The sequence below is a fragment of the Pundamilia nyererei genome, unplaced genomic scaffold, assembly GCF_000239375.1.
Source record: "Pundamilia nyererei isolate P.nyererei 1_Seehausen unplaced genomic scaffold, PunNye1.0 scaffold00144, whole genome shotgun sequence".
Taxonomy (NCBI): domain Eukaryota; kingdom Metazoa; phylum Chordata; class Actinopteri; order Cichliformes; family Cichlidae; genus Pundamilia; species Pundamilia nyererei.
This window is the reverse complement of record NW_005187545.1, coordinates 1,345,987-1,359,714: the sequence shown is the minus strand read 5'-3', so window position 1 is coordinate 1,359,714 and position 13,728 is coordinate 1,345,987. Positions and strand designations below refer to the sequence as shown.

Below are 13,728 nucleotides of genomic sequence, written 5' to 3'. Positions count from 1 at the left end.
TGTGTGTGTGTGTGTGTGTGTGTGTGTGTGTGTGTGTGTGTGTGTGTGTGTGTGTGTGTGTGTGTGTTTGGGGGGGATTATTGTGAAAGTCATCACAGAGAGATCCACAATTCACTCATTGTCATCTTAAAATTATGCGGTTGAAAAATTGATGGGTCAAAGTGACACAAAGATTAATCCAGCACAGTAAGTCTGCCACTGGATTGTTACTGTCATAAAATCTACTGAGACACTGATACAACATCACTATGTTAAAATTAAAAAAATTGATTTATAAGTGTAATAATTTAACAAATAAATGATGTAATCCTCTTGACTTACCCACCCACTGATCTTTGCCAGCGATGGTTTCTAATCAGTCCTTCGTAAGCCTGAGTTGTTTTTCTCTCCTTCACTGTTCTGCCATTCTCTCACAGTTTTTCCTGTATTTTCTTCTTCTTCTTTACTTTCCTGCTTCTCTCTTGAGGCAGCAGGAGAGGAAGCAGAGCACTCACACAAGCAGAGAGAGCTCAGAGGTGTAGTGTCAATAAAATAAGGGAGGGAGTAAAGGAAAAGGTGGACAGAGAGAGAAATAGTTGGTTACAAGAACAAGTGATTCAGAGGGAAAGACAGACCCAGAAATGAAGTGTGTGAAAAGAGGAGGAAAAAGTAGGGAGGAGGGTGTAATCCTAGGCAGGATTTGGCTGGTTCTTGGCTCTCTGCGGGGGGAACTGCATTGTAATCCCCTGCTCAGCATGCAGACTTGGGCAGAGTTTCACAATATTCCCCAAGTGGCTGCAAACCACTGGGGGTACACTGGTGTGTGCGTATTTTTATTCACAGATCTGAGGGAGCTGTTTGCAAGCTTAATTTAGCCACTGAGTGACTTATGACAACTTGGGCGAGTAAATGCTTGCTGGTGCATCCATGCAGGCAGGCAGATAACGGTGAATGAGATGTGTTAAAGTATGACTAAGAAGCCATCCATGAAGCAGGTGGTAGACAGTTTGTCTGCTTTCACACTCAGCACACTGTGATTGGTAAACTGCAGGTACACAAACAGCCAGTATGTCGCACAGCAGTAAGCAGCAATGTGAAGTGGATTTATGTGGCAATTTCTATCTCACATAGCAAGTAAGTTATTTTTGTTTTTCTCAGGATTGTAAAAGAGAAACAAGAAGCCTGTTAAAGGTGTCTCGTGTGCTCTTAATAGCCATGTTACTTTGCTGATGACCTGAGGGTTAAAAGGCACGCTCTTGGTTAAAAAGCAATAACATCCACACTGATGGAGTTGTAAATGTGCTTTTGATAACCAAGCTAGGCTGGAGGTTCACTCACACAAATGAAAATGGACTACTTGTAGTCCCAAAACAAGCTAGCTCCTCTTCATTTCTTATGCTTTCTTTAAAAAGAAAAAGAGATACATAAATATATAAATAAAGTATTCTGCCCTACAGAAACACACGTAGCTTACTTTCTAAAGCCAAGAACAAAAAGACGCAAGTATGTTCTTTAGCACTTAGCATGACCTAAAGCTGATTGATTTTGGTTCTGTAAAGTAAGCAGTTGTCTTATTGTCTTACCTTTTTAGTCATATTTTTTTATTTTATTAATTCTGCTTCTCGGGGACATTCTCAAATGTGAATTTTTTTTATCTCATCCAGCTGGACCGATGAGCTTATCCATCCATCCGTTTACAATTCCTGCTCCGCAGTACTGGTCAGAATGTAATCAACCTTACACACAGTAATCACCTAATGGCTCTTCACCCGAACTGTGCTCGAGGTCAGGGTCACGTGTTTTTAAAAAAAATACTCTCCAAGCTTCATATGGACTGCTTTCAGCAGTACCTGCGGTTCCTGCATTATCAGAACCATTAGTAGCTGTAGCCATGATGACAGCATGTATTGTTGTTTACAGTCCCACGCATTTCATGGAAGCATTTCCATCGTGTTAAGGTCACCTTTAATTCTAAGGAAACGATTGGTATTTTCTTAATTCACTAGTAATCAAAAACATGAGCGTCTTCATGCACCACATTGCCTGTGTGTGGAGTTATTTTCTCTTATTTGGGATTATTTGGAAGAAAATGCACAAGGTCCATCTGGCCGGAGCCTATATGTGTGATGTTAGGATTTTCTCCCCATGTCTGTGTGGGATCATTCGGGTGCTTCATCCCACAGTACAAACACATGCAGTTAGTGGGGTTAGTTTAACGGGATTCTTAGTATGTGAACGTGAGTGTGAATGGTTGTCTCGCTCTCTCTGTGTAACCTACCCAGGGTGTACCCTGCCTCTTTCTCTGTCGCTGCTGGGATAGGCTCCACCCCCCCGCCACCCTGAATTACATAAACGGAACAAGATGGCAAACACACAAGATGATAGATATGATGATAGTGTTTGATTTTGTGTTTATCTGACAAATTGCTTTTGATTTCTAATCTCTGGGCATGTTGTATTCTTTAATACGCAGTACATAATTCACCTGCTTTAATTAAAGCTGAAGCTTGACATTTAAATGTGTTCATTAGTTTCAGATGAATGTATCTCTGACACTCTGAACTGTATGTAACTGACATTATTTCTCTGTGGGGGAAAAAAATTAATTCTTGGATTATTTTGGTTTGCCTCTTGATACTTTCATTGACACAAAAGCTTTAAACCCAGTTCTAAATTGCTGAGGGCTTTAACAAGATTAGCTGCAAATGGGGGGTCCGTGACTTATTAGGGCTCTGGGATCAGACGAGGACTATCTGCGGCTAACACAGATCTTTTCTTTAATTACATATAATGCATAAAACCCCAAACTTCCTAGTGTACAGGAGCTCTCGATCTAAGCTGCTGCTCCTTGTTGACCGCAAGATGCAATCTTCCTTTTCGTCTTGGAAAAACATGAGAAAACTGTGATTAGGAGGTGTTTGATTTTGCTCTTGAAATCTTCAACAAGTGTCGTCTTCATCCGCAGAGCTTCTTTGATGGCTGGGACTGCACAAAGAAAAAGGACAAAACAAAAGGGAGGCATGACACCTTGCTGGGATGTAAGTAATCAGAAAATGTTTAGAAAATCAATAAAAACACAGAAAATGTTGTGACAGTTGTATTTTCAATATTTCTTTGCTCTTTTATTTTTATCTCCCTCAGATGATCGACACAGAGTGAAGCTCCACCCTCTGTTGGGAGACCCCAACTCAGACTACATTAACGCAAACTACATTGACGTAAGTCTGATGCTGCTTTTCTGTTTTTTCCTGTCTTGGTTCAATATGGGACACAAATAGCCTCTGCCGAGTCTCTATCTCTCACACTCTGCAAAGCCTCAGTCCATCTCTCTCATTCCTGTAAGCCCACCAGTCTGCTGCCCCACTTTCACCTGGAGGCTTTCATCCAATCAGACACCGTTCCTGCCAGTGTTTTGCCAAATGCCATGGTTGTCAATTGCCACATTGGATCCCTGACCCAGACTTACCTGTGCCATCACTTTTATTAAAACAGAACAGGATAAATATATTTAATGCTTTGCAGAGTAGATGAACCTTTCTGTACGATGCTACAAATCCCCCTAAATTAAATAGACGTCCCTGTCGTCATTCAATCTCTGGATGGGCCGAGCAGAGATGATCCTTTCCACCGTTCACCTCCTGTCACACCACATGCAGTCAACATCTCTCACTTATCATATGAAATACATGTGTATGTTGCTAACGTGTCCCATTCATATGTGTTGTCATTCATTACAGCTAGCCGAGGCTATATTTTTTACTGAGAAAACAGAAGTGCGTGTGCTTAGAAGGCAGCAGTTAGTTATTAATAAATGATTTAACCAGGAATACGGGGGGAAAAAAGCAGAAACTTGTGTTTCAGTTTCCCTGTGAATCCTCTGTCATAGTTGTGACACTGCTGTTCGTTTGAGAAATGTCAAGGGAAGTCTGGCAATCTAGATCTTGCAAAATTTATTTTGCACACCTCTCAGTGGGACTACTGTAAGTATGGCAGACTGTAAAACAAAAGAATAAAAGAGAGAAGTGCTTATGTACACCCAACTCCATTTGAGGATGGTTAGAGTTTAAATAATTCTTCTTTTTTTAGGATAACAGTCTGCCAGACATTTATAAAAGATATACATTAAAGACAAATTATGTCATTTTTAGTTCCTCACATTGACTTGATTTTGGGTGAATTCTACCTTTTGGCCAAATCGTATCATTAAATGTTTGACACTCTGTACAGAAAGGCCAGTGGTGAGATGCTTTTAGAGAGTTCATTACAATGAGAGGGCATTAAAAACCTGGCCTGCTGTTAGGCTGTAGTTATTGTGAGGGTCTCCATTAGCGTTGAGGGCACAGACATGCGGGCATTAGAGGGAAAACACCACTCAGCAGCCACTACAGTGTCAGTGTCAGTGATGTTACTCCCTGACCCAGCGAGATGAATTGTAAGTACTCAGCCGCAGTGGAGCATATTTTGGACAGCCTGTGATTATTTCACCAGAGGTTAAATGGAAAAGTTTTTCCTCCCTCTGAAACATTATCGTGCTTTCCAGAGCAGAGGGGACAAAGTGCTGGATCTCTGTTTTCTCTCTTTGTCGCTTAATGACTGGTTATTTGCATTTTCTTTCTGGTGTGTACAGAACTTTGCATATCTGAACCAGCTTCTTGTAGCATTTGCAGACCAGAGAGAGCAGAGCAGTGCTTAATGGCTGTTGCTACTTTGCATTTTATCTGCATCAAGAGTTTTGGGGTGTTCGTGACAGTAAACAAACACACATTTACAATATTTATTTAAATTCTTAAACTCTAAAACAGATGACATTTACCCAGCAAAGAAATTGAACCTAATGTCTCCATGGGCTCACCTCATAACTGGGCTCAACAGGCTCCTCCCACTTCAGGAAGATACTCTTACACCATTACACTCTTTATCCATGCTGGGTTAATCTATGTAAATATTGTAAATAACAAATAGCAGTAATATCTTGTTGTTCTATGCATAAGAAGGCCCTAAAAATACAAAGATTTTGTCAGGTTTTGCTTTAAATTTCTACTTTTTTTGTCCAAATTTAAATCTGTTCACTTGCTTTTCACACAGTGTTGTTGGGCAGTGTTCACGCAGAAAAAAAGGTGATAAGTTAATCAATAGGAGATTAGCAAAAGCTGAATCTGCGGGTGCTTCAGGATTAACTATGATTACACTGCGCTTTGTGTGATTAACCCTCTCTCCCCATCCTCATGACGATTGCATACGCAGCCAAACATGTGCGCCAAATCCTACGAGTATAGCTAGCTGGGATACGCAGACAAGGAGGACACTCATCTGTCATGCGAGTGTTGAGATATGCATGCATATGCAATTCTGTAGTGACAGGCAGTGCAGAGAGGGCCTTTGTTGTTGTTTGAAAAAGTGACAGACAGTGGTGTAATGTTAAATCCTTAAAAGCAGTACAACTCCTTTTCAGACATGGGATATGTTACACTTTTGGGCTTTATCTGCCTGTTAAAGTGACAGCATTGTGTTATAAATTATCTAATTCCCCTTTATGTTACTGTTTCTTATGGCTTCAGCATGTGCAAGGCTGTCTTACATTCAAACAACTTGTTACACTTAAGGCAACGAGTGCATCGTGCTGGTAAACGAGTCTTATTTCTGAATGAAAAGAAAAAATGTTTTTAAGTTCATGCTGTTTATACTTTTAAAAGGATTCTGTGACGATCTGAGCAATTTATAAAGATGTAGTCATAATCTTATAGTACCTATCTGGTGATGTGACTGGATGCATTCACTTAGGAGGCATTTCAAAAGAGGTCCAGGGTTTCCATTTGGATATGACGATGACACGATCAGACGCTTTCAGATTAACAGGACGGGAGTGCATGTCTGAATGGCCTTCTAGCTTTCATCTGGACTCAAGACTGCCTCCTGGTAATGAACCCTGGCACGGATAGTAGCGTCGTGCATGTGCACGTTGTGCAATGTTCACACTTACCAAACAGTGGACAGCACCTTGATAGCAACACTCGCAGGCTGTAACAAGGTCTGATCAAACTGAACTTAGTCATCACATATTCTAACTAAAGCAAAAATGCTTTTTTAGTGTTTAAATCTTAATAAATTATACTAAGTCTGCCTTTGTGCCTCAGTGAGATTTTATGAATTTAAATCTGTAAAAAGGGTTTTAGTGTGTATATTACAGTGAAATTAGAGGAAGCCCTTATTTGATATTACTTGAGTCATTTTCAGTTCTGTTGTAAGCTCGACTGTATAAAGGAAAACTTCAATATGGACTAATTTAAATGAAAACTACTCGCTTGCTGTGAATCATGACACTTTTTTATTGTTCTTGTTGTTTTGGTTCTGGCTCAGCCCATTCACTTCCCACAAATAAAGCTTTTTTAATGATCAAGCCTAAGAAATAAAGTATGAACCAATCTTGTTTACATTTGAAAGTATCTCTCTTACAATGGTATAGTTGTCTGTTTTCTAGAAATGGTCTGTCGCGGGTGGTGGTTGAAAATTGTCCCAAGGGGCACACAAGAAACTGAGACTGCTGTAGAATCAAATTAGGTTATTTCTGTAGCTTAATTTGAACAGCCTCAGTTAACCAGAGTGCTGTAAAAGCTATATAAAATATACACTTTATGGAAAAGTCACTAATTAAACACACTAGAAGTCAAATAAAACAGGTAAATAAGGCTGTTTTTGTATGAAAAATAAGATTCCTCGCTCAACTAGACCCAAAAGCAAGGGAGAAAAAATAGGTTATTCAAAGTGTTTTCAAATGATAGAGACACTGTGCAGCTCTTATGTAAGAAGGTAAGTTGTTCCAAAGATTAGGAGCCACCACTGAAAAGACTCTGCTTCAAAGTCTGGATCTCAGAATGTCCAAGAGGAGTTGGTTCGTAGACCTCGGTGCGCTGGTTGGATTGTACGGTTTCAAAAGTCCTGTTAGGTAAGGCGTGCACCAATAAGCTTTAAAGTGATAAATATTAAGCATAATTAGCTCTGGCCTAACGGGAGAATGCCTTTTCCTTTTCTTTTTTCCTCATTGCAAATCGGTAGCACAGCTGTACTCGGCTTTGTTCATGAACTGACTGCCAAAGACCAAAAGTTAAAAAATGAAAAGAATTTTTGAGTGTGGTATCGAAATCTTGTGCCTAAATAAGTAACTAACACACCACATTCTGTTGTTAAGTGTTATATGCAGTGCATGAGTTAAAGCAAATGCAGAATAAAGAAGACATCATCTGGTTGTGCAGAATAACTGCAGGTCTACCGCCCTGTTTAACTGTGCATCATGAATTTGCCAATGAGAGCAAAATGCTAAATAAGCAGAGTACTAATATAAGCTTACTAGCTGCTTTGAATTTGCGAGATGCAATGAAAATACTGTTTGCATAATTTTAAAGCCAAATTCAAAAGGAAAGAAAACACAAATTTGAACAAAAACACAACTGAGAGATAAGAGAGTTGATCAAACAGGATTGGCCTTAGGTCATTGATTCACACAAAGTCATTGCGCTAACACACGATGAAGCTAATTCTTGCTGTTCTTTCATCAGCACCTATGCACACGCAGGCTTCCCTGCTGTCTCTAACCATACCTCCTAAAGCTTCTTTCATTAACTAGCCTATATGTCTTCTTTTCTACTTCCCACCTCACTTCCTCGACCTCGGACCCTGTAGATTCGGATTAACAGGGAAGTAAGTACTTAACTGCTCGTTCTTCTGCCTGCCATTGCTCTATTTCCCTTTCCCTCTACCCCCTTCCCCCTTACTCTTTCCACTGTCCTCTATCCACAAATGCTCAAAGGTCAGGGTGTATCAGGTTAGTGCGCATTAAACCAATCAAATGCAAAAGAAATGCCCTTTTTAGCTCATGATTTTAAATGAACACAAAGAGATGTGTCCTCTCTCTGGATGGAGGATCTTCGGTTGTTATGGCAACCGTCTCATATGGAGAAAGCTTGGCATTCATGCTGATAGAGTTTGGCCAGGGCCTGAGAAATTGTGGATAGCAGGCCTCACAGCACTGGTCATCCATCTCCATTTCAAACATGTCCACATTTATCTGAGTGGATGCGATTCAGTTTAGCAATCCGTCAGCAATGTGGATGGACTCAAAATATTACGAAGATGCCCTCTGCAAAAAGATAAAAAATAGTGTTATCAACATGGATTGCCTCATCATACTGATTTGATGAGGGCCTGTGGGCTTGGCAGTCTTCTCAGATTATTCCTGACCTGCCTTCTCCCCCTCCACGGACTCCTGTAAGTTAAGTAATTGCAGCATCAATTATCATTCCAGCTGCTCCTCTCAGCAAACAGGGAACCATCTATGCAGTTTTCTGGCTGATGTTTTCATACAATCTCAAGGCAGTTGTCTCCTTTCGTTTAAAAGGTTAGCTAAGCAGTGCTTATTTCCAGGAGGACCTCCTTTGAACAGTTTGCTCATCCTGAAAAGGGTTTATGTTTCAAAGTCCCTCAGGTGGTCTTTGTCATGTTTATCCCCCTCAAGGCTGTAGAGGTGACATCTCATTGTTCATTCATATTCAACCCATACTCGCCATATGAAAATGTCTGTCATCTATATCAAATGTTGTCACATCCTTTGATATAAAGGTTTTCAGAAAACTTTGCTGTGTACTTTTGATTTTCTTCTTGAAGACTGCTGGTGACGTGCATTGATGTGTAACGTGTGCAAGACACGGATCCAGCTGTATGGCTTGTGACAAGTGGAAGAATTTCAGGATGAAATTTCCTCTTGGGTTGCTAATTCGTCGCCCAGTGCATATAGCATCTCCAACAAAAATAGATTTATTTTTATGAGTAGGCACTCCGAGGCAGAGATGGCTAAATAAACCGGACACCTGAAATTTAGAAATGCACACCTGTAGGTTCTTTATCATATCTTTTCAGGCATTGTTTGCTTAGCTAGCCTGACAAGCTGAATAAATAGCTTATTTTAGGGATGTCAGCAGTTTTTCAAGAAACGGCACTTGTTCGTCACGTGTTTGTGCAGTCAACGAGGGTAAAGAGGCGGTCTGGAGGCGTCAATAGGTTAGACAGCAATGACGAATTAGACAGAAACCAAGCTTTACAGAGGGGAATGTAGGGAACAAGGGAAGGAAGAGGGAAGCACAGAGAGAGAGAGAGACACCCATACAGCTGTGCCTATGGTGCAGATCGCTTACTCAGCATGTCATCCCTCTTCTCTGTTTCAGGGCTACCATCGATCCAACCACTTCATCGCCACTCAGGGTGAGTATCCCGGCAAGGCTGTGGTGTGTAATTGTGTGTGCGGGAATTCAGTACAGCGAGTACCTTTTGTTGAAGTTTAATAAATTGAAGATGATCCAGCCAACGATCCTACTCATGCACAGTCCCTTGCCAAAACCATCTCTCTGCCAATTTCAAAGGTGATAGTGTGACTATCAAACCGTGGAGCCTGTGTTAGGGAAGTCACTGAATTAATTATGAGTAGAATTGAATAATTAAACACATTAATTATAGCTTCTTAGTCTCTGTGACATGTGGAGCGATGTGTTCATTGTCACGCAGAGAACCTTTAGTTCAGTCGCTGTCGCTCAAACGCACTTTTGCTTCAGATGGTCACTTGGGATCTCCAGGAATATGAGCATTCCCTCTTAGGAGGAGCAAGTTTCTAGGGAGCTCCTATCACAAAATCCCTAAGGGTCTGCTCATCCTCTGCCCGCACCTCCTTTCCCTCCTGTTAAACAGATAGAGGCAGATGAAACGTAAGGGAAAGAAAGAAGATGTCAGCTGCACTTTCCTGTTTCAGAGCTTTTTCTTCCTACGTGATCCCCGTTTTTAAAGCTGTTTTTCACTTCCTAAACGTCTCCTGCTCAGATCCTGGTGAGTGACTGGCGGTCCCCCGGGCTTTCATCATCAGCTACTGCTGTTGTTTTGTCACCCATTGCCTCTTACTTCTGCCTGCCTGGAATTTCCAATAACTTTATTGATGGCACAATCTCGAAAGATCAGTACCCTGCCATTTGAGAAAGGACACTTAGGTCGCAATAATACAAAATTTCACAGCAGAAACTCCGTTATTGAGAGGGCAGGCTTTGATGCTGCCGTTTTTGTCTCTTTCTCTGTTATTTCTTCCCTATTCCCACTAGGTCCTAAGCAGGAGACTCTCTATGATTTTTGGAGGATGGTGTGGCAGGAAAATTGCTTCAGCATCGTCATGATCACTAAGCTGGTGGAGGTTGGCAGGGTAAGTGATGTACACTCTCCTTTTCCTCCCCCGTCCCTGTCACCAATCAGTGTTCAGAAAAAGACCACATTTATCATGAGGGGACTTTTTGGTGTCAATATGAAAGGCGTCTTATGCGTTTGCAACCCTGCTCTGCATGGAAACTCCAGCCTAAAGGCTGTTATGGTTTATTGATGATGTGATACCACAAGCATGTGAAAGGAGCATTTAAACACTTTTGATGAAAGTGGACAAGAGAAGATCAACACTACTTTCATTTCTGTGCGCCGTGCTCCAGGCAGCGGTGACTTAGCACTGACTGGAAAAAAACGAGTACTGCAGAAAGATAATATCTGGTGAACTGGAAGCTTTTTGGACAGATTAAACTAAATGTATGGTGTAGGTTTCCTTCTAATGGAGCCTTAGCTTGACGCTCCGCTTGGTCCCTCTTTCCATATCCAAAAAAAGCAAAAACAAAAAACGAAACCGCAGTCCTTGATAGCTTCTCAATATTTACTTCAAAAGTCCAAACAGGTACACAGCAACAGAATTCCAAATTACGAAAACTTATAAAGTTCAATTCAAAATGGATGAAGAGAGATTGCGAGGTCAAAAAACCATGTGGCTCCACTCTCCTCTCCCCAACTTCCTGTTTTTTCTGCACTATCAAAATAAAAGCATACATTTCAAATTAAACTGCATGTAGGCTTCTACATATGGTAAATGACTAGTTTTAGAGGTGCTGACCTGCAGACTTTGTTAGCTTACGCTACAGTCGCACGGGAGACAAAACTACTGGAGCCGAGTGCAACGTTGCCCTTTGAAATGGTTGCTTTGGAGACAGGGGCCAGTGCTTCAACCACTGGCAGTCACTCGCCATCATCAAAGTGGCTTTGCTGCGTCAAGACGATAAAATGGCAGGCTCAGTTTGCAAATAAATGGGGGGAAGTTGGCAATTACATGCAGTATATTTGTTTTAATATGGCAATTAACTGTGATACGTCAACACAAATACAAATCTGTTCCCTCCAATATACACAGAAAGTCACATTAAAGACAAATTCAGTTAATTACATTCAGATTGAGTCACAACTTCATAACTGAAACAGAAACTCCTCCACACATAGGTAGTTGCTGCTGGATGGTGATTTAAGTGGAGAATAACATCCTTGACAACCTTGCTTTTATATGGTAAATGGACTGGTCTTTAAATAGCACTTTGCTGCTCTACCTAAGCACTCAAAGCGCTTTATACAACTTGCTGACAATCACAAACAATCGAAGACCAACTAGGGGTCAGTGTCTTGACGTAGGATATTTGGCATATCCTGGAGCAACCAGGGATTGCACCACCAACCTTCTGAGTAGTAGATGACCTGCTCTACCTGAGAGAGAGAGAGAGAGATCATTATCTGGACGTGTAACCAGAATACAATCAGCTGAATTTCATCCCCTACTGCTGAGAAGCACAGATTGACTTAGATTGATTGCAACATGTTGGCAATCTGTCTGTATTTATAAATTCTATGCCAGTTATCTGCAAACTTTCACCGATGTATCTGAGATTGATTGCAGTCAGTTCAATTCGCACAATGAGTGTTTGGAGACACGTTGCCTCCCACCCGGTGACCCCTGCAATTGCCTTGTGATTGAAAGCGGTTGGTCAGAGGTCGAGGGTGTTGCGGCTCAACCTTTGGGCAACCAGTTGGTCGCTGTTACAAGTTGTAACAGGTCACTGAATGCAAGGTTCAGTGAAATCTTTGTGCAGCCACCATTCTTGTTTGCTTTGTTTTCTTTCCTAATCACAAGGACATTGCCATCCTATTCTTACTCTGTCGTGACTCAGCCTTTGTTTGGACAGTACCAGGCAAATTGTTTCCTTCCTTTTATGTCATTAAGCCAGCCATCTGCTTCTGGTAGATTTATTTAAAGATTCTGGTGGATTTATTTAAACTGCCTGTATTTAACACACGTGCAGTTTATTGTGCGATTTCATGCCAAGCTAATGCTGCAAAACACCAAAAGAGAATATTTCCCTGCTTATCTGGCTTGGTGATAGCAACTTACTGTATGCTATCATCATTGTCTCATTTACCTCCTAACCAGTTAGACAGGCAGGTTATTTTATTGATCCCTCATTTAGCCTGCTGCTGTGTTAAAGCAGCATAGTATAGTCTACAATAAACAATAAATTAGCAGCAAAGTTGTGCCTAGTAAGGGTCATTATGGGAGAGTTCAAACATTGATACATACAACAGTGATAACAACAAAAGAAAAGCTAAAATGAGGTTAGTTTAAAAAAGCCTGACATTGTGTAAGGGTGGTGCAGATTGCATTAATCAATAATATGTACACTATAAATCTAAGAAAAACAGCTGCATGACGATTCAAGGGTAAATTATTAAATGTCTTAAGCTACAGTCAGACAGTTATATTTACTTTTTCAGATTGCTGTTATGCATTTTCTAAAATAAAGGAAGTTTCAAGATGTGTCTTAGAAATCTTCAGATAAAGCGTGCAGTTTACTGATGTTATTGTGTTGTAGTGTTTGCTTTATTCTGAAGCCGAGTGCACCCACGGCTTTTTTTCTGCCTCAGAGACGACTTCTATTGCTCCAACACTGGGCTGGTTCTGTTAGCTAGGGGGCAGCTGGGATGAATATAAGGATACTTTGTAAACACACATCAACAGCAACTTGTTGCTTTTAGTAAGTTAATTTTAATTTGTAGCTTCGGCTGACCGCACATCTGACAGAAACAATATATTTAAAGTATTGCCCAAGGATGGACCAAAAGTCCTATTGAATTTTACTTTTATAAATGAACTCAGTCAATTCCTTGCCAAAACTGTTTAAAGATAGCTTTAACTTTCTGTACCATGTTCAGAAATCATCACAAACCTGTCTCTGTGTGCTACTGTGGAGTTTTTTGGTGAATGCATGCATTTCAAACATTATGAAACTGCAATTCTTGCAAATGCATATATACAGTATCTTTGCTAGAGCTGCTGTCTGCGAACACGCTCTGCTTGCTATAAGCAGTATTATTTTCTACCTTACATAAACATAGTTACTTTAAATCCCACCTTAAATATTCCAGCCTTTTCATTCGAGCCGGGAGGAACATATACTGTGGCGGATGGTGAAAATCACACAGTAGTCGTTTGTCCAGTTTGGAGAAGTGGTCTGTGTGGCTGAATTCAAACAACACATCCATTAAATTAAAAAGAATTACCTCCATTGTACTGGGTGGTGGTACAATAAAAAAGTTTACTGCCCTGCTGTTCATTATGTGATTATTGTGTTGTTCTTCTCTTTGCTCTCTAAGATAAGATATCTGCAAAAGAACAGGTTGTTATTTTTTTCTTCCACATCATTTGAAGTGTGGACCCCCCCCCCCCAAAAAAAAAAAAAAAATTAAATAAATAAATACATTTTTTTTAACTTGATAAATTTCACATCATTATATTTCTGTTCTCGTTAAACCATGAAATTGAGTACTTCATGTTTATTATTATCATCTCATTATTTTGAATAGTGT

At 40.5% G+C, this 13,728-nt stretch overlaps 1 protein-coding gene across 4 annotated transcripts in view; it reads left to right on the top strand.

Moving 5' to 3' along the window:
• Positions 1–13,728, top strand: part of ptprub (protein tyrosine phosphatase receptor type Ub) — a 188,094-nt gene that overhangs the window by 152,731 nt on the left and 21,635 nt on the right. For 2 of the 4 annotated variants that reach the window (XM_005744491.2, XM_013913681.1), the window contains 5 exons: positions 2,945–3,017; positions 3,121–3,197; positions 7,657–7,674; positions 9,195–9,231; positions 10,113–10,210. In XM_005744491.2, coding sequence (XP_005744548.1) covers positions 2,945–3,017; positions 3,121–3,197; positions 7,657–7,674; positions 9,195–9,231; positions 10,113–10,210 — 303 coding nt within the window. The remainder of the gene's footprint in view (positions 1–2,944; positions 3,018–3,120; positions 3,198–7,656; positions 7,675–9,194; positions 9,232–10,112; positions 10,211–13,728) is intronic. The other 2 variants (XM_005744492.2, XM_005744490.2) reach the window with 1 other exon arrangement.